Genomic DNA, 27,248 nt, shown 5'->3' with positions numbered 1-27,248 from the left:
GGAATGGAATTGGCTTCATCTACCACACAGCAGGACCTCTGGGAAGCTAAGGATTTTCAGGACACACAAAGACAGGCACCTCCCAAAGCCAGGCAGCTGAGGGATTCCGCTCTCCATAAAGGCAGTAGTAGCGTGTGCTTTTGAACAATTTGAACACCAAAGTCACTTTTCCTACCTTCCAGCAACTGTCTTCAAGTAAAAGAAATCCCCCAGCGTGTTTTGCTCACAGAGGTACAAACTCACTGAGCGGCTGAACTTGACACTCAATAACCAAAAGGCCACTGAGAGTTGAAGGCCGTAGCGTCACTGCGGCCAAGCTGCAGTGGGAAGCAGTTAAATTGGTTCACTGACAGTCACTGGTAGACAGTTACCATTTCCTCTGTGCTGGGAATTTTACCTGGTTAATCTGCTTAGTTTTGTGGAATACAGCCAATAGCATGAAGATGATGATGATAATTAATAATAACTGGTACTTAATGAAGGCTCTATACGTTCAAGCTTTTTTATATAAATTAATTCAATCTTTTATTCTCCATATAAAATAAAGAGGTTTTGGGTTTTTTTTTTTTTAATCTTCTTTGACACATTAGGCAAGCAAGCTACACAAGATCCTCCTGCTCAAGGTCACAGGCACATGGCTAAGATTGGAAATCTGGTTACCTGGCTTCAAGACACTTCTCACTTCCCCTGCTTGTGGCTATGTATCAAGTAAGCATTAGATATGAGCTTCTTGGAACACAGACTGAGCCACCCTGCTGCCCCCCCCCCCCTGGTGCCCAGCACTGTAGCCAGACTTGGCATTGCTATAAGAGAACACACTGGATACCTCAGCAGCCCTAAAGACTTTTCCACATTACAACTCCCAGAGGCCTGACGAAGCTCTGAGATGAATGGATTTCAGAGCCTTTGCTTTTCCTGACACCACAACCTCCCACCTCCAATCAGTCCTGGATCCACCATACAGACAGCACTAGTTTAATCCAAGAATAAAATTGGTTACATAAGCACACAGCAGACATGGGGGTGAGCAGAGGAACAGCCTGGGAGCAGCATTTGGCCACTCTCAGTCTCCAAAGTGTAGCCTGTTCACAGAACTTTTCATCTCCCCGTGAGCATCCCTCCGCACGCAAAGTTTCCTTCATCTTCTCTCCTTGGTGCTTTCTATATTGTATTTTATTTTGGTCGTGCGCATTATCTGAAGTTACCATAGCAACGCGTCACCAGCTGCTATCTCATAGTAATGTTGGCATTTAGGTAGCAAGCTCCTGGAGCTGACTTCCTTCCTTCTGTGTTCTCACCTCTCCCACCAATCCCAGGTGAGCGGGGTGCCTCCCAGCAGCCAAGCCCCCCTCCTTGATTTTGTTCTCCAAAGCAGAGCAAATGATTGCTTTGCCTTCTTTGCCACAGTTTACTCTAGCACCACAAGAGTCTCAACTCTGTGTGTGTGTGTGTGTGTGTGTGTGTGTGTGTGTGCTCTAGAGTGTGTATGTGAGTGTGTGTACCTACATATGTGTGTTTGAATTAAAGGTTGCTAAGTAGGAATGGTTAAACTGAATGTTGTATGCAGAACTATTAGTATTTCCAATAATAATATGATATGGAAGAGACTTTTAATACAAAGGAGCCAGGGTAATGATTTGGGGAGAGTTCCTACCAAAACTGAAGTCGTCTGCTATGTTGCTCACACACTATCGGTTTCCTCTTGTTTCCTTACCAGCACATAGTAAAGAGAGCCTGACTGGTTGTCCTTTTCCTCAAAGCTTCAGTTCTCTCCCAGATGTGCGAGACCTCTGAGTGTAGTGATGAGCCGGATTAATTAAAGGACTTGATTGTCTCAGATAGCCGAAGAAGGTCCTATGCGGCAAATATACCCCTCCACTCCAGCATTAAGTAGCCCCTCATCAGCCAAGTGCCTGCAATGATTGCACTTATTTTTACACGTTTGACCTAGTTTCAAACTGTGTCTCTTCATGCTGTGATTCATTAGCCACATTTTAAACCACCCGATTAGAGCGAGGTGACTCTGCCTGCTTTGCGCCAGAGACTCAGATTCAATTTCTCTCTGGAATTTAATATGCAAGTCCCTCTGGTACTCTGTTTTAAGAAGCAATTTCCTATCCGGGCACCTGGCATGCTGCTTTGGTATGGATGAGTGGCTGCCTCATGCCGTGGTAGTAAATATATGTCGATTATAGAATTTCTGCCAGGAATAAAAAGAAGAGGGTTCTAATTGGCTCAGATTGCAGGGAATCCCCCAACTCCCCGAGAACCCCATGCAACATTAAGGCTTTTCTAGGTCATTGGAGGGGATGGGAGTTTGAACTTTTAATGATATAAAGTTGGAGCAGCAGTCGACCTTAGGGCTATGTTGGCTGCCAGGGCAAATAGTCTGATTGTCACCCCAACCATCCTTCCCCAATTTCTCTAAGCATTTTAGATACGGCAGGTATGAAAGTCTGGTCTCAAACTTGTGAAAATGGGAGAGGGCCAAGACACACTTGCCATTTTGAAGACAATCTTGAAAGGGGCTAGCCGTCAGAGAAGCACTAAGTGATTCCATTACTCCTTCATTGCATGAGAAATCGTGAATGGCTATTCAATTCAAATGACAGAGCCTTTAATGAACCTACTGCCTGTGGCTCGTTCTACTTCAGGGAGTCTGTTAGTCACATCTGTGTGATCACCTAAGGATCGATACCAAAGTGAGCTAGGCTGTGGTAGAAAAATCAGGATGCTTCCGGTTCAAGATAAAGCAGTCAATTTTTGATTAACAGGCAAATGCAAGTGACTTGTCTAAACTTCCATGACAGTGCATGCAAATCCTAGTGAAAGGCACCCAACCGGGCTTTTCTACATGCTGATCTGGACAAAGAAATTAACAAGCTGGTAAAGTGACTTTGATTGATCTGTGAACTCTAACACACTGACTGATTCCTAATAAAACAATAATGGTTTATTTCATAAAATGGTCAAACTCTCCAATGAAGAATGGAAAACCCCTCTCTCTTTTTTCATTATTTAAAGATAGAAAGAAAAAAAAGGCAGAGAAGTTTCCTTAAACAAACCCTAAGAGAATGCAGCCCGTTCGAGGTAATTCCAGCAACTTGAGCTCCTCTGAGGTTCGCTCTTTGCATTTCCTCCTCTTCCAATTCAAATCAAGCCACTGGGAATAACAAGCCTTGCGGATCGAGGCGTTTGGGGCAGCCTGCAGTTCTGACAATGGTGGATTTTCACCACACACACCCACACAAGCTCACAGTCTCAGCACTCATTTAAACCAAAGATTTAAAGTAGACTGCTGTCCAAGAGACAACAGCATTTTTTTCCTACAAGATCATCGATTTAAAAAAAAAAAGAAAAAAGAAAAAAAACAAAAAAAAATCAAACCTTCCCATATCTCTTACCTCCAAGCAGTGGAATTACCTGCAGAAGATGCCGCCCCTTCCTTGTACAACGAGCCAGCCTTTGACCAGAAGCAAGATAACTCCAAACGAAGGAAAAAATAAGCCCTTTATATTGTAATTTTCACTGTTTATATGCAAGAAGTGTAGTGGGTCTGCTCACGTAGGAATAAATAAAAAGCCGAACAAACTGCACAGCAGCTACCATGTGAAAAGAAAAGCCCTCTAGTGGCCACAGGATGAATTCTTTAAGGAAGGGAGAGAAGAGAGGAGACGGAGGGAGCAGGAACTGAGGAAGCCCAGGTAAACACACACACACACACACACACACACACACACACACACACACACACACACACACCACACACACCTACCTCTAGCTCTTCAAACTCTAGAATCTCCCTTCCCTACATTTAGGCTACCCAGAGGTATGAAATCCATCTCTTAATTTCAGTGCGACCTTGTTAAGTTAGCCAGGATGCAGCTGCTTCAGCCTGGTTTGAAAGAGTTGAGTAATTTCACAAACTCACTACTACCCACCCTGGAGGTCTCGCCAGGAAATAACAAGCAGGTGGGATCCCCAAGGCTTTGGATTCCTACACTCAAAGTGGCTAGAGCCCCCTGAAAGTCTAAGCTTGGTGCTTTGGGCCAGATATCCATGTTTTCTAAACATGGGGTGGGTTTAGCGGTCACCAGCTTCTGTGCAGGTGACCTGCTTAGTCATCGAGTTCCTTCTTTTAAAAGGCCACTCAGCTGTTCCAAAATGATCCATAATACTTTTAAGTGAGGACCCTACATCTTTGCCTCATTCCGTTCTATAGCTGGCCCTGCTGACTGAGAAGGCATGACACCCCTAACGTCCTAATTGAAAAACACCAGGAAGCAAACGAGAGCCTGTACCTATGTTAGCTACTTTGGCAAATGAGTGCATGGAACACATTAAGCAACCTAAGAGACCTACCAAAGAATGCAGAGGGTACTTCCTAGGGGCCATAAGCACTGTCCATCACTCGAGCAGACCTACAGGCTGGCTGATATACAGGTTACATGCATGCATATTCAATATTTTTAACAACAGGAGACTTTTTTAAACAAAGGCCACAGACTGTCAGATACACACACACACACACACACACACACACACACACACACACACACAGAGAGAGACAGAGACAGAGACAGAGACAGAGAGACAAGAACAGAGACAGATAGACAGACACAGAGACACACACTCAGGTATCACACACCTTTATTTTTCAAATAAAATTTCAAATAAAATTTCAAATGAAATTTCCAAGCCTATCTTCAGCAGTGGGAGTCCCTGGACACTCCTTGTATCCCACCAGTAACCAGGCAACCTTCAAAAAAAATCTGGCCTGGCCTGGTTCACAGTGAGACCTCCTCTGGCCAAGATGGTCATCCCTCTAGGATCTTACAGGAAACAGTTGAGAATATTATCTCAGCCCTGCTTGATTAGTGACCAGTGTTTCTTTACCAGCTTCCAGAATATATCCCCTCAAGTGCTGTTTCTATATGCCAGCATGCCCCAGCACAGACACTTAACACCCTGGGAGGGAGAACACAGGAGAGACTGAGTGATGCCTTTGGTCCATATGAGGCTATAACTCATGCTTCTCCACTTTCAGGGTTTCTTCAGGACCCACCTCCTCCTCACATCTCTACCTTGATTTCCCTCTTGTCTGACTCCTTTCCTCATGGACATTAATCACGCTTTCCCGACTAAATAATAAACTCACGAAGAGCAAAGGTTGTCTCTCCGCATCTCCTTTATCTTCTTTATCCGTAAATAATGCCAATCCTGGTAGGTGTTAGGTTCGCTCATGGCTGATTGATTCATGGTGATCCAGTAATGATCTCTCTGCAGAGACTTGCCATGCACTTAACAGTGCTGTTGGAGCTGTTGGTCTTTCCAGGAATTCCTCTGGGAGTGGATAAGGGCACAGATAAGACTATGGGGATTCATGCAGACAAAATTATTTACCAGGAAAATGAAACTGACTGCCCCTGAGAATCTTGGCTAACATAGGCTGAGTCTCCCAACATCCATAGAGTGCTGTTTCCGAGGTACAAACAGCACAGAGGTGGGGTGAAGAGGGGGACAAGGGGGTTCTGCTCTTAGTTTTGTATCTGGAGCTCCTAGCACAGCTACAGGCACGTAATGGGTGTTTAATGAATGTTTTAAAATGAATTAGCGGTAAGGACATTTCCTCTTAGGGAGTTGTTTTACATGCCAGCAAGAGGAGATGCTTTGCTGCTGGGTGGTCCTTTATGAGTGCGGGGGGTGGGGGGGCTGTATATTTTCAAGTTTGATGTCAAGGAGACAGAAAGGACAAATTTCAGTGCCTTTGTATTTTTCATTATGTTTTGTAGAGTCACTTTGTGGCGTGTATGACAGCTATCTTAGACCAGATGGGCGACCAACACTATTCATTTTACATTGAGACCTTCCAGACCAGCTCAGACCTTGTGGTAAGTCTGCAGGACATGGCAGGGGGTTGGGAGGAGGCAAGAAAGGCGTGGCATACCAAGCTCCTCTTCTCAAGAGTTTGGGGCAAGAAGGCCCCCTACAGATCTCAAGCGTGTGTGTTGCAGATATGATATACGAATCTGATTCCATTTCTAGAACGTATCTCCAGCCCATTACAGCTGTGTGCTATGGCTCCCACATCTAGATTCCCATTAGCAAACAGACATTTGTCGATGAATCATGAGTTCTCTGGAGCTCAAGAGTCTGAGTGTCCGAGTCATAATATTTTAGATTGGAATCCTAGCTAAGTCACTGTGTGACCACAGGCAAGCTAACTTCTCTCAAGCCTCAGGTGTTTTGTTTTTCCAATCTGGGAGCTAGGGATGACACTATCTGTGTCACGGGCTTTGAATCCGAAGTGTAACAGTAAAAGCACTCAGGAAATGCAGCTGTCACTATGCTGTAGCCAGTGTACAGAGAGAGCTGGTTCCTGAGCTCAACTCACCACTCAGGACTCGTCTGCTAAGCCCACCACCATCGCCAGGGAGAAGCCACAAGCTTGGCTTTGTGCCAAGAGTCTAGTACATAGCATGTGCTTGATACCTTGTGCTAACCTGTGGGTTGACATTACCCCGTTCTGATGTGGAAGCTTGGACTTTATACCACAAAGGTGATTTTTTTTTTCCTAGAAGAAAAAATTTGCTAGAAATAAGCCAATACCATTTCCAGACTTTCACAATTTAGTTTAAAAGCAGTGTTTTTGAAATAATATTCTGCATAGCCCCCTCACTACCCTACCATATACACACATCACATATCACACCACACATACACAAACACACCATATATATATATATACACATACATACCATGCCATTCACGCATGCACACACATACACACACACACCACAACACACCAAACATACACCATTCCACACACACTCACACACACAATTGCACACATGCTCACAGCACACACACACTCAGCACACTCACACAAGCACATATGTATGTGCACACACAAGTACACACCACACATACATCACACATATACACTATACCACGCACACTCACACACACCTTGCACACACTCACACACAATTGCACATACACTCACACACAACCGTACACACTCACAGCACACTCACACACAAACAGGCACACTCATATACATATACAAACACACACCCCAAACGAAGTTAATCTGTCTTTATCTGTTTCATACATTGGGTTTTAGGTGAGATTTTCTCTGAGCAGAGGCTGCAGTGAACATGACAAGCGCGGCTTAGGGAAAGAACTGCGGATGGGTGGGTTCACTCTGCATTCGAAGCTTTAGCTAAATCACCTAGGGGATTCGACTTCACTACCTGCAGCTCAAGATGCTCTTGGTACCAGTGGTTCTTGACTTGGCTGTCTGGATCTGTACTGAACTTATTTTCCCTAGAGATAAGGATGAAGGCTAGCCTACTGCAAGATTTGCTGGAGAATGTTTCAATTCACTTTGAGCCTCTTTAAAAAGAGGAAGACCCTTGTTACCGCCTGTCTTTATGACTTGACACACACATGTGACACTTGGATTAGCTGTGCCTATACATTGCTAATTATATGTTCATTTAAATAATAGTGTATTTGTTCAATGACCCGAGACTGTACCATATAATGTGGATTATTTACCTCTCAAATACGTATCTGGGAAGATGATTACGAAATCATCAGCAAATACATTTACTTCTTTATTCTTAATGACAGAACCAATAGTGCTATAGTTGCAGAGAACATTTTCAGTCATTGTTCATATTCCGCTTGTACCTGTGAGGCAGAATCTTAGTAGCGGACTTATAAATTTCCATTTCTAACTGGTTGTGATGACTTTGAATTCCTTGGCAAAAACCTAGGCCCCTTCCCAAACCTAACCCTCTAAAAGAAAATGAATATTCAGTCACCACCACCAATATCTAGACACTCAAAGTCAGTCCCTGTGAAGTGAGGTGACAGGTGTGTTTGGCACTTTTATAGGACTTCTTGATGGAGACATTCATCATGTTCAAGGACCTCATTGGGAAGAATGTGTATCCTGGGGACTGGATGGCCATGAGCATGGTCCAGAACCGGTAAGGTGCCCAGCACTTCCAGAACACCGCCTTGTCGTGTGCTCACCGTTTATTTTAAAGAACACTAGCAGCCATAGAAGGGAGAAAAGACATTAAAATTTTAATAGGCCCTTCCTTTCTGTGCACAAACACAAGGAAGAAAGAATTCACCAATTCTGAAGCCACTCTAAATAGCCACAAACCTTCTCTGGTTTTCAAGTTGCTGTCAAAATGTGATACTCTGTGATAGGAGAGTTTAGGGAAGTTTTATACAACTATGTTGTTCATAATAAAATGTTTTCTGGGTCATATATTAGGTAAGTGTCTAAAGCACTGGGTTAAAAATTTTAAAGGCTTCCACATTACAGGACTTGGGGTGGGGTGCTTTCAATATGCAATTATGATCTTCTACACTGAAGAATAGGGGGCGCATTTTACAGATGAATCTGCCTTTGGGACATTGTAGGGTGTAACTTAAACATTTTTTGTTTATTTATATAATCCCTAACCATGTCTCACAGAATATCAATGTAACCCAAAGATAATCCAGACCCCACATGAGCAATCACAACCTGAGATAAATAATTAGAAATGATTCCAACCTTCACGATTGTGTCTCTAATACCATCTTGGCAAGGTACACACAAATCTCATGACTCAGCCATTCTAATAATCCCTTCCTCTACTCCCCCCCCCCCCCACACACACACTGTCTTTTGCACGCTGTAGCTCCCTTGTTCTGTCTCAGGATCCCATTCTTATGTCCCACCCATGTCCTCTCTTGAGTAAGGCCTTCTCAGCCCCTCCCTTCTTTCTCTTCCCCTTTCCTACGGCTACTTACATTTATTTCAGGCCTGTACCATACAAAGCCCTTCATCTCAAAGGGGTTTCTAGTTTTATCTCCCTGTATCTACCACCTCTGTTCTTCATTACACAGGCCAAGTATTGAGTGACAAAGACAGAGATGTCCCCAGAGAGTGACAGAGAAGAAAACCCAGAATATTCTTGAGTGAAAAGACTGGATGAGAGACTATGCGCATTTACATATTAATGATTTTGTCATTGCATAAGGTCTGAGATCTGTCTCTTGCATGCTAAGATCTAATTGCAATACCTGCTGATCTCTGGAAAACTGTTCTTCCAGTCCCTGGATGCCTAAGTGCCCACTGTGTGATAGACACCTGGCTACCGTACTCTTGGACTGACTTTAGGACTGCAGGAGGGGAGGAGGAATTGGTCAAGGAAAAAGAAGGCATCTGTCTATACAGTTTTGCTTATTGTAGAAAGAGGGAGCTCTTCCCAGCAACACAGTGCCAAGGAGCATCCAGCCCTAGCCTAGGCTCACTCTGCCTGGTTCGCATCTCACATGCTGAAGGCTGGCCTTGCAATAACTAACATGCTGGTGATAATTCTCCTAGGCACACTGTGGGCCAGAAGTGAACTCTTCCCTGACCTTGTGTCCTGCCAGCTTTCTGAGCATGAGCCCTGTGGAGGAGCATAGTCATTCATACTCGGAAGGCCCTGTGCTTGGTTTAATGCTCACGTGCTACCATCTCTTGACTTGTAATAATTTTTAGACAGTGGGATCCCTGTTTTCTGTTTGTTCTGGCTCCATAAGTTGTCTAGCTGCTCAGATATAAATGGTCACTCATCTTGAATCGAGGTAGAAGCTATATGCAACCCTGAACGTGGTCCTTCACTGTGTGCCAGAAAGATAAACAGATAGTCTGTCAAGTTATATGGAGCATTCAGGGGATAGTACAGGGTCATTTGCATTTGGGATATATCCAACTTCTCCCTGTTGTCTAATTACCTACATGCTTCAGATCACTTAAAAACCTTAGAGGACTGGTCTCATGCTCGGCTGTATCCAGGTGTTCAAATGAAGATCGAAGAAACCGACACCTCTCCCTCTGTCTTTTCTCTGTTGGCTTCACTCTCAAACAGACATTCCCTTTAGAGGGATCTAACTACACTCTACAGGTTGCAAGTGTATCTATTTAATTTTATTATGCATATGAGTATTTGGCCTGCGTATATGCCAGTGAGCCACTCGAGTGCCTGATGCCTGTGGAAACCAGAAGGGGGCATCAGGTCCAGGGGCAGTTGTGAGCTTCTGTGAGGGAGCTGAGACTGGAAGCAGAGGCCTCTGGAAGAGCAGCTAATACTCTGAAGAGCTGAGCCATCTCTACAGCCCTCAAAAATATATTTTATTTCAAAGAAAGAGGAAAAAGAGAAACCTTCCAGAAAAATCTGCCGAGAGAAGGTTTTTTATTTTTTTCCAGTCAGTGCAGTGTAATTCCCAAGGCTAATCTTCAAAGTCTGGTTTGGGCTACATGTTCATCCGTAAACCTCTGGTGGCAGAAAAAAATGAAAGGCATTTTTAAGTCAAGCTTTGATCTTATGATCTGCCTTCTGAACTGGAGGTAGTATGGTCAATTCTACCCAAACAACAGGGATCTAGGAAAGTAATGGAGAAGGTAGTTCTCCAAAGAATAACCCAGAGCTGCTGTTAGGAAGGCTAGATTACTGGCAGGAAAAGGAACAGATAGCATGAGCTAGTACAAAGCCAGGGGTGGAGTTCATCAGGGCCGCTTTCCCTTTTGGAGCTGTGTACCAGGCACTCTGGGAGAAGTCCTTATTGATCTGGGCGAGGAGGTATTGCTCTAGAGATGTTGCCTGTTCTAGTTCCATTCGAATTGCTGTGATAAAATACCCTGAAATAAAAAAAAAAAAAGCAACTTTAATTGAGAAATGGTTTTTATTAGGCTTAAAAGTCCAGGTTCCAGTCTGTTATTCTAGGGAAGGCAGGGCAGGATCTCAAAGCAGCTCGATATATCCAGTCAACAGTAGATAGGGGACGAATGTGTAGATGACTGTGTCTAGCCACTGTTTCCCCACTCCCTTACAGTCCAGAATACCAAGCCTAGGGAGTGGTGCCACTCACGGTCTCAGGGTGCCTAGTGTTATCACCTCAGTGAACCGAATTAGGAAAGTTCCTCAGAAATCTGCCTACCAGTCAACCTGATCCAGACAATCCTTGCCTGAGACTCTCTTCCAACATAGTTCTCCTTCATGTCAAGTTGACAAGTAAAATGGTCCTTCTGTCTCTATACCTAGAAAGTGGAAGCCAAGGAACCGAAGAAAGTAGAATCGCCTTCTAATAAAAGCAGTTCCTGCTCTGATCAGTGAAATATATGTCTATGGGAGAGTACAGCATGGATGGCCTGGAGGCCAGGTTGACCTTGAACTCACAATGCAGTTAAAGAGGAAGATTTTGAATTCATGGTCTTCCTGCCTCGACCTTCTAAGTTCTAGGATTATAGACCTGCACAACCACAGCCCACTGCTACCCTTGCCTTTTCAGAAATTCATTCAACTGGAGTGTCAGCTTCTGAATCTATGGAGAGAGGATAACCACAGCCCATTTTACAGGATTTTGCATTTCTCGTTTCGGATGGATAGAGTTGTCCCTCAGTACCACACTGACACCAAGTCTGACTTCAGTCAGCAGGGAATTGCTATCAGTAGGTGATTGCCAACTGGCTCTTGAGCTAGAGAGGTACCTGCTAATGTCACTGCCCCTTAATGATGTCTGTTCTTTTGTCCTTGCAGGAGAATGGCATAGTCTATAGGTTTCTTTCATATTCTGGCTACAAGTATGTCTCCTCCACTTAATGGAGCTCATGAGGGTTATACAGGACATCTACATTTTGCGTGTTATTTCCTAGCTGGTATTTGTTAAGCACCTAGAACAGTCCACTGTTACAAATGCTTTGTGTGTGTTAGTTTCCCTGCCCCTCAAGACGACCTTATGAGGTGGAACCACAACCATTTGCATTTTACAAATGACACAGCTAACTGACTTACTCATCATTGCAATGCCAGTAAGGAAGAGAAACACCATTCAACCTGAGCCAACTTCTGAGCCCCGGCTTCATCCTGTGTACCAGAGACATTTGTCTGAAAAGCCTTGGACAGACATCCGGGCAGCAGCCCTGAAGGGAAGACAGGCTGCCAAGGTTTTGCAGCTAGTTTGCAGAATATACACAAACAGAAGGTGCACCATGATTTCTAGTGGGACCCCCCCCAAAAAATACCATTTCCTCTTCCCCAGAAAGAAACAGTTCACCTACACACCGAGCTTATCTCTAAACTAGCCTGCATTATAACTAATTAACTTTTCTTCCCTTATCTTCCTCTCTCTAATCTTTTTTATCTTTATCTCTTTCCCACTATTATCTATGTTACTGTAATTAATCTATTACCACCTCTGATTTATGCATGTATATGTATATCAGTCATCTATTACCCGTGTTTCTGTTCAGCGGTAGAGTGGGTGGAGTCTTCTAGCTTTGACCGTCTCCCCAGCTGGGGGCTGTTTACCTATGCAAAGGTGATGGCTGTCTAATGTAAGAATGTTTTTCTTTTTGGTAAGATGCAGCATTCAGCATGAGCTGATTTACATGGCCTGTTTAAATTTTAAATGATCAAATTCTTCATAATGTTGTAAATTAACACAATTATGCTAGGAAACCTCGCTCTCTTCCCTCTTGCATCTGTGCCTCGATCAGGAATCATAGCACTTCCAGGGGAGTCAGGGATTTAAACACATCTCTACGGCTGCTCTTAAAACAGTCAATCAACGTTTATTGAGTGTCTAAGGCTCTAGGGAGGGCACAGATCCAGTCATGCTCCGATCCTGAAGGCTTCCTTCTAGTAAGGGAAATAATAAGTTTGACCAGAAATGTGTCCAAGTCCCGCAGTGACCGTCATGAGAGCAGAGCCCAGAGATAGCATGAAGATGTTCTAACCATTGAGGTTGCATCTCCTTTATGCGAGGGGGGTGTGTGTGTCATGTAGCTGACATCCTGCATACCACATTATTTACATTATAATTCAGGACAGTAGACACTGAAATAATTTTGTGAGCAGGGCTCACCACAGCATGAGGCGCTATATTAAAGGGTTGCAGCATTAGGAAGGTTGAGAACCACTCTTGTAGCTGATGACTTCCTAGGTTCAAATCCTGTCCCCTTCATTAGTTATTGACCTTGGGGGAGTTACTTAGCTGTTCTAGACTCAGCTTCCCTCACTGTAAAATGGGATTAGCAATAGTCCCTATTACAGCAGATTGTGGTGTTTATGTGGCTGAAACGAAAGAGTAACTGGTATAAAGTAGTTAGGACAATGCTATTAACACATGGAAAGAACTCTATAACTATTGTTTTTATCTTCACATTCTTGTCACTGGACATGTGTCATGGGGCATCTGGAGGACAGAGGACAAAGGACAACTTGTGGGAAGCAGCTCTCTCCTTCCACCACGTGGGTCCTAGGGATCAAATAGTGTGTCCGGCTGTTACAAATACCTTTGTCAGCTGAGCCTTCTTGCTGCTCTATGATTTGTTTACCCCACGCAGCACAACTAACGTTGAAGTGCAGTAGGATTCCAGATTCAGTGAGCCTGCTGCACCCCCAGGGGAGTGCGGAAGGCACTTCAGGTGAGCTGTGTCCTGACAAGCTGGCGTATGCTGCTTCTCTCTAACCTCTTGATGCATGAACCTTGGGGTGTTGGGGTGATAGGAAAAGCCTAAAGGTTCAGAGAGAATGCATGTGTTAGACTCAAAGGAAGCACATGCTCTGCCACCCAGGTGTGTCTGCTGTCTGTCCTTATGTTTTGGCTATTAGACTCAGGTGTATGTAGGAACCACAGGACACAGAGTGGGGTTCACTGGAGCCCTCTGATCTCCTAAATGTTACTTGACAGAGAGGGTCCTCACTCAATTTTCTGCTTTAATTCATGTCGTACAACTTGTTCTTTCGGTGTGGTGTTGTGCTGTCATAACAGAGTACTTCCAGCCTCAGTTTCCCCATCACTGAATGTGGTGATAGCTGAGAACCAGAACAATGACTGATGTTTACTGAGGATATCCATGTGCACTGGACCCTCATTCTTAGATTGCATCTTACTGGGTATCCACACTTGGTTCCTCTTTTATAGAAGGTGCCAGTGAGATGATGAGGAGGTCAAGGCCATAGCTCAGAAAGATGGAGCATTGACTAGGCAAAGCTTGATGCAACCCTTGTAGGAGTTCCATGCACTAAGCCTGATGCAGAGTGGACTCTCTGGCTAATATATATGGTATATAAGGTGTATATATATGGTATATATAGTATAGATGGCATATATGGTATATGTAGGATATGTGGTATATATGGTATGTATGTCTATAGACATATTTATGTATGTATATGTACATACATATGTATGTATATATACATATATATATTATATATATATATTGCTAACACAGTGTAGATAAGAAGGGTTAGGTTGAGATTTGAAAATAAACTTTGTTTTAAACAACTTATGTTCATTGTTGAGAGCAACAAAGAGTTGAGTGTGTTCTATTCCTATCCACTTCAGAACCATTTAAAAAAAAAAAAACAAGAAGAAAAAAAGTCTTACACTTTCTATCTGAAACACAATACAGAGTTAAGTGGGGTTCTGACATTGAGCTCGTGGCTATCAGAGAAGCCAGGGGAGGGGGAGTAGCACACCTGCTTCTCACCACCCCAGCACATGGCTGATTAGCTTCCAGTCACCAGCCCAGCCTCTGGGAGCCCCAGACAGGTTTAAACTGACAACCTCAATAATGTCTATTCTGGAGTTACCGATAGCTTTGTTGCTAGCAAGAGTGTATAAAGCCCTCATTTGGGTATCACATTTCAGCTCCTGAGATGTTTGTACACAATGTGACAGCCACTCAATGCGCTTCCATCTAGAGAATCAGATAACTAATCTTTAAGGAGAAAATATAGATGTTGTTTCAAAGGCATCTTAGCAAATGGCAAAAAGCAAAACTAAAGAAATCCCGCTCTTTGACAGCCCGATGGGGCGGGGGATTTTGTGGGATTTTCCATTCCTACTGCTGTGTGGTCCTGCCTGCTCCAACCTGGTTGCTAGGTATTCCTTGCTTGCTGTTTGTCTGCTCATCTATTGGTGTCTGGTTTTATAAGGAAAACTGGGCAGCCTGAAGGATCCAAGGGAGTCTCCGATGACCACTGTGCAACTGCAGGCTCTGGGTGGAGCACGGAGCTCAGTACCCACCCGGCCTTGTTCCCTGCAGCTACTCCAGAAAATGGCTCCCTCACCGCTGTGTAGCTGGGAGGAACCTGAAACTTCAAAAGGATAGTAACCTGACCCAAATCCACAGAGCTGGAAAGTGGTGACGTCAGAAATCACATTTAGGAGTGTGTGCATCCTCCAAATCATGTGATCCCCACATTAGAGTAAGCTACACCTCCTCACTTCTGCCCCCAGCAAACAACATGTACGTATTTAATGAAAGACTGCTGCAGCCCTATTACCAAGCAGTGTCCCACCAAAACCAACCATCATCAAGAACAACAACAACCACAACAACACTAAAACAAACCCTCTAGTACCTGCCATGTTCATCCCAGCCAAAAGATAGCACCAGTGTTTATGCACAGCCCCCATAAGTCCTGAGAGCTTTTTGGGGTTTCTCTGACTGCAGGGTGCTCCATTCATCTGTAGGAGGGGCATGGGGATAAATGCACTGATACCTTGGAAGAAGTGGTCCAGGAACAAATTCTAACCGCTGAGGGACGGTGAGTGTGGTATTAATAGCCCAGCTTATTTGTCTCCAAGGAGGGGACACTTCTGACGTGCAAATATGTTATGCAAGGCCTCTTAGTGGTTCCCAGGCATAATGGAGCTCAAACCATTACCCACACTCATCAGCACGTCCTTTATAGGTCTCCTCTGGTACCTCAGGCAGACTGTAAGTATTTCCCTGAACCAGCGACTTAGGGGATAGACAAGGCAATATTCATTGCCTGCTGCTCATTAGGAATGGTGGAACCAAGGTGGCAGAATGTTTACCTCGCATGCAGTAGAGTCTAAATTCAGTCTGCAGCATTGGAGGAAAGAAGGCCAAATCACAAGCATAGGCACACAAAGGAGACTTGGCCACATCTTAGTTGGAAGGCAGCTGCAAAACTCCAGAGTAATGATTATGGCTTTGTCTGCATCTGTAGCAGTGGGGTGAAGCGAAGTAGGTGGCTCTAGACCTATTCTGAAAGCCATGCTAAGAGGATGTGCTGACAGACTGAGTGTTGGGTGTGGGACAAAGCCAAATTCAAGGTTATCAGAGTTGAGTCGTTTTCCTCTTTGGGGGGGGTCCATTCAAGGGGGGTGCTCTTCATTTGTGTAGGAGGAAAAAATACCAAGAGAAGCGGGAGTGCGGACGTTTGAGAGTTAGCTATGGTGTGAAGAGTGGAGAGCTTGGATCAAAGCTAGAGCTCTTGAGAGGCCTAGGATGAAGATACAAATGGAAAAGCCAGCATGTGATTACACAATATTCCTAATCTCTAGGGAAGTGCGCTCTGATGGAGAAAACAGCCTGCCATTCAGAAGTTTGAGTACGTGGAGACAGCTACAATGTCAAATGTGCTAAGAGTAGAGAAGGTGCCCCCCCCCCCCACGAGAGTGAGAAAGTGGGCAGTGGTCTGTTACATAGGAGAATGGTCCAAAGTTCTAAGAAGTAGAAAGTTCTGGGTTTTTTCAACCTGCATCCCTGGGTCTCATGTATCCCAGGACCACTCTGAATGTGGCCTTGCACACCTATAGGGGACAGAAATCACGTGACAATGTCCAGAGGTTGGACAGGACATGCTCAAGTCTGCACCAGGAAAGCATAATTTTGACTTAGAAGAGCTGGGGACAGACTTTAAAATGAAAACATGCCACTAAGTGCAAAGGAAGTAACCTGAATTGGGGGGTAAGAATGAAAGCCTGGCATAGAAAAGATCAGGCCAAAGCAAGCAGGGTATTGCATGTGAAGAGAGAACTGCACTTGCCCATGGCAGTGGAGAGCCATGGAGGTCAGGAATGGCTATGATTCAGGCTGTCCCTGAGAATGGCAGGACAGGAGAAGAAAGCTGTGGGAACAGTCAGTGGGGGCTCACGGACAAAGACAAAAAGAACAAGGTGGTCAGAGAGACATGGAGGTTGCACCTCGGCAGCCCGGTTCCAAAACATGAAATGTGGGTGATATTTGGCTAGCACTGCGTCTCGGATAAAGGACTGGCAAGGAGGTGCTCAGAGGAAGTGCATGGGGTATGGAAGAACGATCACAGGAACATTGTCTATTATGGAGAAAAAAGCCGAGAAACCACAAAATGGCCCATCAATAAGAAACTGATTAAATAAACCGTGATACGGTCATAGAGTGGAATGCTCTTTGGTGATTAAAAAAGATGACGTGTAGCTGCACTCATTGGTGTGAAAGGAGTCTACGATTTATTATTGAGTAAAATTGGCAAGCTATGAAACCACATTCGTCGTGTAATACCATTTATCAAAACGACACCCTAAAAATGTCACTCGTATAGATACTTCTAAGGAGACCTTTGAAGTGATGCTCACCCACATGTTGACGGGAGCCTTCTCCAGGAGAGAGGATCCCAGAGAATACTAGCTGTTGTTTGGGGGACGGGATGCTCTTTCTTTATATCATTTCTGGACAGCATGCATTGTTCAGCCACTAATCACTAAGCGTCTAATCATTTGAATGTAAGACAATACAAATTCCTAAAACGTCAAATACATGGTTCCTGAATTCTAGCAAGGCAACCTCAGTCCCTACGTTGACCTGCATTAGTCTTCACCTGAAAATCAGCCCACTCTGGGAGAATGTGAGGAGATTTTAGTCCATCAGGAAGAGAAAAGAGAGAGGATGCTCAGATAGTTCAGTGACCTTGTTTCCTCTTCTAGGGTCTTCCTGAGAGCCATCAACAAGTTTGCAGAAACCATGAACCAGAAGTTTCTGGAACACACAAGCTTTGAGTTCCAGGTGAGTGTGAAGCATTGGAGTTGCTCAGGGCTACCCTGGCACATTGGGCTGGTTCTTCATCCTCCACCATCACCACCGGCAAGCACACAGAGGCCGTAGGTGTCTCTGAATACATGCAGAAGGGAAGTGTGGAAAGGAAAGAAGACGATGTCCCTTCTGACTGGGATGCACACCACTTCTTAACTGTAGAATGGGTGCTGCTGCCGTTGCCTTTCAACTTTTTTTTTTTAGTACTTTGTTCACGGGTTCCTAGGAGCAGCCAGTCACAGACCCGAAAGTATAAAGCTTTCAAGTTTATCTCTGTGACTTCCCAATTTCTCCAAAAGTCATTTTGGCGTGTGTGCTTAGCCACATTTTAGGGCCTCTGAGACATTAGAGCAGGGATTGGGCTGTGTGATAAGAATGTCCCTGAGGTAAGGAGAGTGAAGTCCCTGGCCCGGCCCACAAAGAACATGTTCTTCAAAGCCAGACGTGAAAGTCCATGTTACTGCCCATGGCTGCAGGAGTGAGAGAGAAGAAACCCTACCCCCAAGTCTTTGATGCCTGCTTCAGCAAAGTCCTCAACCCTTAGAGCTTCTGGTAACTGAGAGTAAGGGAATACTCACCAAGTACAGTACCCCAGGGTCATGCCATTCCTGCCTGCCCATCTGAGACGCTGTGTTTCCATCAGCCTGGCCTCTTCAGCTCAGCAGCTTAGGTGGGCAAGGATGTCATTGCACCAGAGTGATAACAACTGTAAAATGCTAACTGCCCTCCCACCTCAGGAGACTTTGCCAGCCCAGGAGCATGCTGGGAAATCTTATCAGTCAGTTGCTGTTGGAATAGTTCCTCTTTACAGAGCCTGCCCTGCCTGACTCCTCTTTGGAATTTGTTTAGTGACTCTGTCTGTGGTCACTGGTCACATCTAGGTCTCTTGATGTTTCTTTAGGCACTATCTGTCCTTTGAAATCATCGCTTATTATTCCTCCAATCCTGTCCATGTTTTCTTTCCTTCTGGTAAAATACAGTTACACAAGAGTAAAAAGCCTTGTGCTCATAGCCACTCTGTGCCCGGTGGGGGAGGTGACACCTGGGCTGAGACCCGTGCCAGGCACCTTCCTGGGAAGATGGGTTGAGCTCCCTTTGTTGGCTTTCAAGGATGACCCTCTTCTCTGAATGAGGTTCTTGGTCTTGCCTATGACCTTGCATTCAGCTCTGGGGACGGAAGTGACCAATGTTCATGATGACCAGAGTAACTGCCATAGTTTATATACCAGCTCATACGAAGTCACTGTCACAGACATTCAGCCACCCTGCAAGTTGGATGCCACTGCTAGCCAGCTTCTTTTCTGAAGATGCAGGAGTGAGTAAGACCTGGAATCCATGTACAGAAAGCCTGACATCAACACCTTAATGCCTTTGGGGCTAGAAACTGCGCTGGCTGATACAGGCCTCCACATTGGGCCATGGCCACACCCCAGGTTCAGAGTATCGCGATGGCCTTGGGTAAGGCTTTCTCTCCAGATGACATATCTTTCCCAGAGCAACGAAACGTGTCATGCTGGCCGTTTAAAACCAAGAGAAAGGTTTCATTTCCCATGCAGATAGTTGCTGTTTCCATTTGTTACGAGCCTGTTCAAAGAAATGGATATGTCCATGGTGTTTGAAGGGACAGCTTGGAACAACATACCTGGGGCCAGAGGGGCAGTGTGTGGCCATCAAAGGCCAGCTGGTTTGTCATTTTCCCTGATGTCAGCAGTTCTAGCCTTAGGACCTGCTGTTCTGACTGTCACTCTCCTCCATGGTCTTAGGGAGGCTCTTTCCCAAGACAGGGTCAGCTCCAGTCCTCTGGGCCATTCTTTTCGGTTTCATAAAACTTTTCTGAAAGAAAAATTATATATGCAACGTACCTAAGAAAGGAATGTGACATACATGCAAAGGTTAAATTTATGAATTGTGTGGTTTTTGGTAAAGTACTTCATTGTTCTGTGCTCGGTTTCTTCAACGTTGTATGAATATGCTGTTAGTGGCTGTTTCTTTAAGCAGCCATAAGGGTTGGGTGAATTGATTCATGTAGCTCACTTAGAATGGTCCTGGCAACAAAAGCGCCACTTAATAAATGTTACCTTGTTAGCATCAGTTTGATGATGGTGATGATGATAATGATGGTGGCGGTGGTAGTAACGGTGAGGCTGCTGCTGTTGGTGGTGATGATGGTAGTGGTAGTGGTGGTAATCATGCTAATGATCATAGTGATATTATAAGCACCAGGGCCAGGAACTCAGGTCAGTTCTTGACAGGCAAGCCAGCAGAGAAGCAGCTTTTTGATCCTCACAACATAGCCGGAGGCTGTCACGCCCACAGGATTCTGTAAACTATGGAGAAGAGCTAGGAACACAGAATCAAATAATTCTTTTCTAATGAGGCTTCCACAGATATTTAGTGAAAAGTACCCCAAAACTGGGTCATTTTTCAATCTTCTCTTTGTTCCCTCATCTTTTCCTCCCCCCCTTTGAGAATGGATTTGTTCTTTGTACCCTGCCTGGAACACCCTCCTCTCCTTCTTGTGGGCTCATGTATTATGCATGTGATAGCAGCAGGAGCAGCCTCTATCCTGGCTCCCTCTATCCAGAGCAAGAGCAGGGGAAAGGAGATTAGCCCTAACCTCTCCTCTGAATGATGGCTTTGTGATTCAAAGGGCAAAAAGGCAGCAGCTCTATGGATGCCACTCCAGAGGAGCCAAGGCCTGGGCATTATAGAAATGGTGATTTCTGCCGGAAGCTAAGATCAGTGGTACTCTCTAGATGCTGGGACTCGATGCTCTTGGCTGTTTGCAAGGTCACATGGACCAGAAGAAGCTACGAATTCACCTTGGCAGGGTGAGAGTCCAGGCTAATTCACTTCACAGACTTGTACAATTCCACTACTGAGCATAGACTCAAAAGGAAATTAGTGCCAAGGGGACATATGCATCCCCATGTTCACTGCCATGAGCACTTTGTGATGAACATGGCATCACTCTCCATGTCCCGCAATATGGCAATGCGTAAAGGGAATGTCCTATATACAGTGGAATACTATTCAGCCATAGAAGATAAAAGCTTATCTTTTGCCTTAGCTAAAATAGACCCTGAGAACATCATGTTAAGGGACATAAGCCAGACACAGAAAGACACGCACTTTGTGAGTTCATTCATATGTAGAATCTCTGAAAGCCAATTTTGTGGAAGCAATAAGTAGAATAACAATTGTGAGAGATCAGGGAGGGGGGTTCAGATGGGAGATGCTGTTCAGCATCCACAAAACTACAGCCATGAAGGAGAGATGCACCTGGTGTCCTTCACAGTGGAAAGCCTATGCACGCACAACAATGTATATCTTAAAGTGGCCAGAGGAGAGACTTTTGCCACAGAGAATTGATGAGTGTTTAGGTGGTGGATATTGGCCCAGGGATATACATGTATCTAAACTTCCCACTGGAACCTGTGAATCTATACCATGATGATGTGGCAATTCAGTTCAAATCCTTTTAAAGCAACAGAGCTCAAGAGTTAGATCAACTTGGCTCCCAAGGCCACATTAAGCAGTAGGACAAAGCAGCTTCATTCTCTGTGGTCCTCAGTTTTTTTAGTCTAAATGTGGATAGAAATACAAATTTTGTCCCTTCTCAGAAGGATGTGATTTTTAAGTTACTTTTTCAATTATGTGTCTATATGTGTCGGTGTACGTAGGTGTGTGTGTGTGTGTGTGTTACCCACAGAAAACAGAAAATGCCATCAGACCCACTGGAGCTGCAGTTACAGCCACTTATGTGTCCTGTGGATGCTGGGAGCTGAACCCAGATCTTCTGCAAGAGCAGCCCATGTCCTTAACAACTGAGACATCATCCCAGCTTTCTGGGGTTGGGGGGGGGGGTTCATAGGAATACACGTGAAGTGTGGCCCTTCATTGTGAGTTCATTCCACAAATACTGCTGCGACACAGCTAGGTCAGACTTGCAGCTGAACATCATATAGATCAAGGTGATCAAGAAAACGAAGTCTTTGCCTCTACGGCCTTTACATTTAGGAGTGAAGATAGAAGGTAAATTCCGTAGTTTAAAATGTGTCACAAGTGCTGGGGATCATGTGTAATGAGGACGGATGCCAGCAGATCTGCTTCAGTGTGCACTACTGGGTTCGGCTTCTGTAGGAATTGATGGCTAGACCTGTATTGCAAGAGTCCATGGGAGTTTTCTGGGCAGGATTTCCTCATTTAGTCCTTATAACTACACCCTTTGGGGCCCATTATCCTCATTTTCCAGGTGAAGGAGCCGAGACTCAGACAGGTAGGCTAGCATGCTCCTGACAGACAGTGGAAATGGTAATTAGATTGTAACCCTGAAAAGCGTCCTGACAGCATCCACAATTTAAAAAAAGAAAAAAGAAAAAGCAGCAGCAGAAGAACCAACCAAACAACCAAACAACCAAACAACCAGCAAATGGCTGTACCTGTCTGCATCCTGTGGCTCTGTGGTTCTAGCCCTAGGAATGTCCACCACAGATAAAGGTTCTTGTGAAGAAAGTGGTCCAGGGAGGGATGAAGGCAGTAAGTAGGGATGAAGAAAGAGAAGTAGGACCAAACTCTATGTCTATAAATAGGTTAAATGTCTGGAATATGTCAATAAAAGAGAGCGAAGCGGAACTGAGTTGCTCTTGGGGAGACATACTATAGATGGGTAAAGAGAAAAGCAGAGAACAGCACACTGGCTTTGTTGTTGTTGTTGTTGTTGTTGTTGACGATGCTTTCTTTTATATTATTAATCAATTTATTCACTTTACATCCTGATAACAATCCCCCCAAATAGCCTCTTCCCTTCTTCCTCCCCTTCTTCTCTGAGAAAGGGGAGCCCACCCTGGGTATAACTCTAGGCCTATGGAAGCTTTGGCTTTAAGCAGTTGTGACCTTGGCAGTGGTGCCTATCTATAGCCTGTGATGGGCCAGCTTGAGTAGAACCTGACTGACTCCATGGCAAGGTGGTCCCCTCTTACTGCCTGGTCTGTCCTTTTGCAAGTCAGGCCCGTGGCATCTTAAACCACTTTCCCTTGAGCTTCCAAGTTGCCAGACTGTGCTTTGCTACAAAAGGAGCTACTTAAATGTTGTAAAGAAAGGAGTAAGACCGGCAAGCTCTTACCATGGTTTGCGCCCTTGTGAGCACGGTGCCTCATGTTGCCTTTACTGCAGTCCTCTGCAGTGCGTGTCTGGTCACCCCAACTTCGCAGATGAGTTTGCTGAGGTGCACAGGCACTGTGGACCTTCACCTTTCTGGTCTGTGGCCCATATCAATACTGTCGTCACCTGCTCATCCTTTTGAGTGTATGCACGTGTTGAATGATGACTCTGCTCTGTATCACGACAGCTGTCGGAGTGGATTCCACCGCTGGCTTTCACAGTCAGCAGCAGAGAACAAACAAACTGGTAGAGGGAATGTTCCAGCCCTACACCCTTACTCTGAGTGGTTTTGGGCATACCAGTCTCTAGGTCTCATGTCCCAACCCAGAAGGTGCGATTCTACACATCTGGGCACGCCAGAGAATTGGTACTTGTAGAACATTCCCAAGGGATGCTCCTGATAGTTCTAGAACCAGGCATTAAGGCCTTCATACAGAGGGGAAGGCACGTGCAAAGCTTTAAAACAGAATGGATTGTGGGCTGGCTCCTGCCGAGGTGTCAGGTGGATCAGGGAGGCTACCCTGTGAAGTTCTGACTTCCTGAGCAGCCTTATCTTTCACACACCTATACTTTCAGGACAGTAACCTGCTCATCAGAGATCCCAGCTGGGCTGAGTCATTTGTCTTTCCGCAAAGCAAAACAACAGAAGTGCCATAGCCACAAGAATCTAGCTCTAAAATTCTCCTCGACCAATCCCATGGTTAGAGAGGGGAAGGTACTGCCAGGGCCTAGAGAAATCCATCCATTGTTCCGGCTTTGGCCAGGATGTTAATTTTGGAGTCCGTGCCAGTTAGAAAATTGCAGAGCACACAATTAAACTGGTCTCGCCTCTGACTTCTGCCGTCTTTATAAATTATTCCCGATAGCCGGCGTTTAATGCGCCTCCGCTCTTTCAGACCCTCTCCATGACTGCTCTCTTCTTTTTTTTTTTTTCCAGCTGTGGAACAACTATTTTCATCTGGCAGTTGCCTTTATCACTCAGGACTCTCTGCAGCTGGAGCAGTTCACACACGCTAAGTACAACAAAATCCTGAATAAGTAGGTTGCATTCTTGAATTGTCTGAGAGCAGGGAGCTTTGTGAAACACTCTGGAATAGGGTTAAAAGCTGCCATTTTTGCTCCTTGCAGGTACGGGGACATGAGACGGCTCATAGGATTCTCCATCCGTGATATGTGGTACAAGCTTGGTGAGTAGAGTCCCATGCCCAGAAAGATGCATCTTCATGTGTCCAAGCCCTCCTAAGACCAGCCCTCACGCTGTCTTTCCCAGCATATGTCAGTCTGTGCCTGTGTGATGACCCAAAGGCCTATGAAGTGAAGCAGGAATTTATGAGAGAGAGAAGGAGGCAGGGCTGGTGTGAGAACTGTTGTCATGCATCCCAGGAATGCTTGCTGCTGATTGGTGGTAGCTATTCTACATCCTGCTCCTTGGGTGATGTGATCCATAAAATACTTTCAAACCTCACAGGGTGGGACAACGGATTCTCCAGGAAATGAGTCCAGCAGCTGCCCCTGTTACAGTGAGCTGCAGGGATGGCTTGTGGTTATTGGTGAAGGGAGGGGTGGAAGCAGAGGGACCTTATTGACCATTTTGCATGAGGTCTGACTAAAGAGATACCATTCAAACTTCATATGGCATCCTTTAGGACCACCCCTGCTTTCTCTTATTGATCAGGAAACCCGAAGGAGGAGCTGTTTGTCTGAGCTCAAACAGTTGGACTCTCAGGATGTAATTTTCATCCCAGGAGAACAGAAGCCAGTAATCCTGTTTATAGACCAAATTTGGGGTGAAAGATGGATGGGTGGGTGAACTGATGTCCACGAAGAATGAAAACTTCCATCTCTGACATTTGGCTTTCTCTTGACTCCCTGGTATACAATTGCCCTGCCTTAGACTTAGCTGCTGGCCTTCTTCTGTAGAGGCATTTATAAGGGGGGTTTACCTCTCTTGGGTTTAACCTTGATGAACATCTCAGGGTTCGCTTCCTATTTCCCCAGAACCTTTCATATCTGCTGTTCCCTGTCAGATTTTCTGGATAACTTTTAGAGTAAGGTGTGATCTCTGGTAGGAGAATGTACAGTACAATGTGTAGATTACCCAATCTGATTTATGTGGTTATTGGTGACATCCCACTCCAGCTCAGACTACATACTTGATGAATGGAGGTGGGGTGTCACAAGTTGGATCACAAAGTCTAAAGCAGAGTAAAGGACCTAGGCCCTAAACAGACTGTCACAGCCCTGCCCGGAGCCTTGCTCAGTCATGTACAAGCAAGCCTCAAGCAAGAGAATTTAACATCCCCTGCCCTAAGTAAAAGAAATAACACCTTTCACAAGGTGCCTATGAAGGTTATTAGAGTGAAGACTGGGGTAGGTATAGCTATGGAGGTCTACACATGCATGTGGTAATTGTTACTCCAATTCCTGTTCTGGCCCAACAAGATGGAACCTAATTGTGTTGTAGTGTACTGTACGCCTTTGCCATCAAAGTTCACTTCAGTGTATACTAGTAAGGCCCCCAAAGTGGGCTCCAAGCAATAACCCTAAACAGTAAAGTAAGGAGAGCTATATAATCCATAATATATAAAAGTGTGGGTACTGTCAACATTTGGAATAGGATAGATAACCTTTGGTTTTCCTAGGTACTTCCACAGGACCACACTGGGGAACTGGGGCATCTCCCTGGGCTCTATTCCCTAGGAGGCTGGTGATGTTCTCCCCAGCTGTAACTACTAAAACCTCTTCAGATATTATGACATCCCCCCTTGGGCATATCTTCTTATTGTGTGTTTTGTCTGGCTACTTTGGATAAGGAAAGGGCCATCAGAAGTAAGAAATACAGTGTTTCACTTGCCATTTGTGTTAGTTGGCTTTTCGTAACTATGACCAAAATAGCCAAGGGAACAACGTGGAAAATTCCTCCACTTGGCTCATGGTTTCGGAGGCTTCAGTCCACCAGCCTCGGCGCTGTGGATTTGGAGCTGTTGTGAGATGGAACATCATGAGGTTCACCTCATGATGGAAAATAATTGAGTTGAGAGTGGCAAAATATAGGCCCACCCTAATACAGCTACAGACCCACTTCTCCCAGCCAGACCCTGCCTCTTGAAGCCTCCATTTCCTCCAGAAAAAAAAAAAAAAAAAAAAAGTCGACACCAACTAGAAACCAAGCCTTTAACTGTGTGGAGCCTGTGAGGGACATGGTGTGTTCAAATCCTAACATTATTATTTTGCAATAAGGGGAGAGAGAGAGAGTGTGAGAGAGAGAGAGAGAGAGAGAGAATTCCAGTGTAGACACATGCAAGAGCACAGTGCTTCGGATCTGCTCCAGTACAGAGCACCAGTCAGTGGCTGCAGCTTTCTAGCTGCTTGCTATCTGGCTGGAATATAAGCCCATCACTACCATATCTTCCAAGGTTTTCAAAAGGAACCAAAAAAATTAGATCCTGCAAGGCATTTTCCAGTGTATGAATATCAATGATGATTAATTGAATGTTTTCAAAATATTCCATGTTCTCAGCGATAGAATGGCTTTCTGGCTTGCACCCTTGATTTCTACCAACAGAGACTAGCCGAGGCTGCGGTGGGCCTCTGTTCCCTGCTCCACACCCCAGGCTCTGCCAGAATCACAGAACAAGGAGCTTTGCTTCGTTTGTCCCAAATGGTTCCACACAGCCTGCTCTCCTCTGAACATCCTTCACTGCATTGTTTTGCACACAGAAGATTTTATTTAGATATAGATTATGTTTTGGCAGGGAGTCTTGTACTCCCAATTATGCTGATGAATGAAAAGCTGTTACCAAATATTCCACCTGCTTAGAATCACAGACTGTCAGAGCTGGAAGGGCCCTTCAGAGAGCATATTGCCCAGCATTTTTCAAGCATTTATTTTTAGCTGAAGGCCAATAAAAAGAGCTCTTGCTCGATAAGTAAATGGGATAAAAGTAAAAATATTATAATTAAGGTGATCGTGGGGCAGAAAGGCCACTATAAATGGCTTTCTGATGCCCCAAAAGACCCCTGAGGATAATTGGAAAGTGGATTTATATGCGCCAACCCTTATTTTACCAGTGAGGAAGCCGAGGCTCAGAGAGGAAAAAGAACTCACACTTAGCCATTTAGTGGGTTAGAGGTGGAAACCAAACAAACATGCTGGCAGGAGTGCTTGCTCAGAGACATCAGAGCCTCTGCTGCT

At 44.9% G+C, this 27,248-nt stretch overlaps 2 protein-coding genes and 1 long non-coding RNA gene across 6 annotated transcripts in view; 1 reads left to right on the top strand and 2 right to left on the bottom strand.

Annotated features, from left to right (window-relative positions):
- Positions 1 to 3,528, bottom strand: part of Insyn2b (inhibitory synaptic factor family member 2B) — a 107,821-nt gene extending 104,293 nt beyond the window's left edge. The window contains exon 1 of the mRNA NM_001025382.2: positions 3,405 to 3,528. The gene's annotated coding sequence lies outside the window, so the exon portion shown is untranslated. The remainder of the gene's footprint in view (positions 1 to 3,404) is intronic.
- Positions 1 to 27,248, top strand: part of Dock2 (dedicator of cyto-kinesis 2) — a 557,091-nt gene that overhangs the window by 465,556 nt on the left and 64,287 nt on the right. For all 3 annotated transcript variants that reach the window (NM_033374.3, XM_017314861.2, XM_017314862.2), the window contains 5 exons: positions 5,793 to 5,891; positions 7,906 to 8,000; positions 17,785 to 17,863; positions 23,991 to 24,091; positions 24,182 to 24,240. In NM_033374.3, the coding sequence (NP_203538.2) occupies positions 5,793 to 5,891; positions 7,906 to 8,000; positions 17,785 to 17,863; positions 23,991 to 24,091; positions 24,182 to 24,240 (433 nt within the window). The remainder of the gene's footprint in view (positions 1 to 5,792; positions 5,892 to 7,905; positions 8,001 to 17,784; positions 17,864 to 23,990; positions 24,092 to 24,181; positions 24,241 to 27,248) is intronic.
- On the bottom strand, positions 9,964 to 18,608 carry 4930403D09Rik (RIKEN cDNA 4930403D09 gene). 2 transcript variants are annotated; one of them, NR_167727.1, is made up of 3 exons: positions 18,469 to 18,608; positions 13,352 to 13,572; positions 9,964 to 10,696 (listed from the first exon to the last, which is right to left on the bottom strand). It is a non-coding gene; the product is annotated as an RIKEN cDNA 4930403D09 gene (long non-coding RNA). The 2 variants fall into 2 exon arrangements; NR_167728.1 differs by lacking the exon at positions 13,352 to 13,572.

The sequence above is a fragment of the Mus musculus genome, chromosome 11, assembly GCF_000001635.26.
Source record: "Mus musculus strain C57BL/6J chromosome 11, GRCm38.p6 C57BL/6J".
In the NCBI taxonomy this organism is placed as follows: Eukaryota; Metazoa; Chordata; class Mammalia; order Rodentia; family Muridae; genus Mus; species Mus musculus.
Note: the sequence above shows the minus strand (reverse complement) of the source record. Positions and strands in the feature narration are given on the sequence as shown.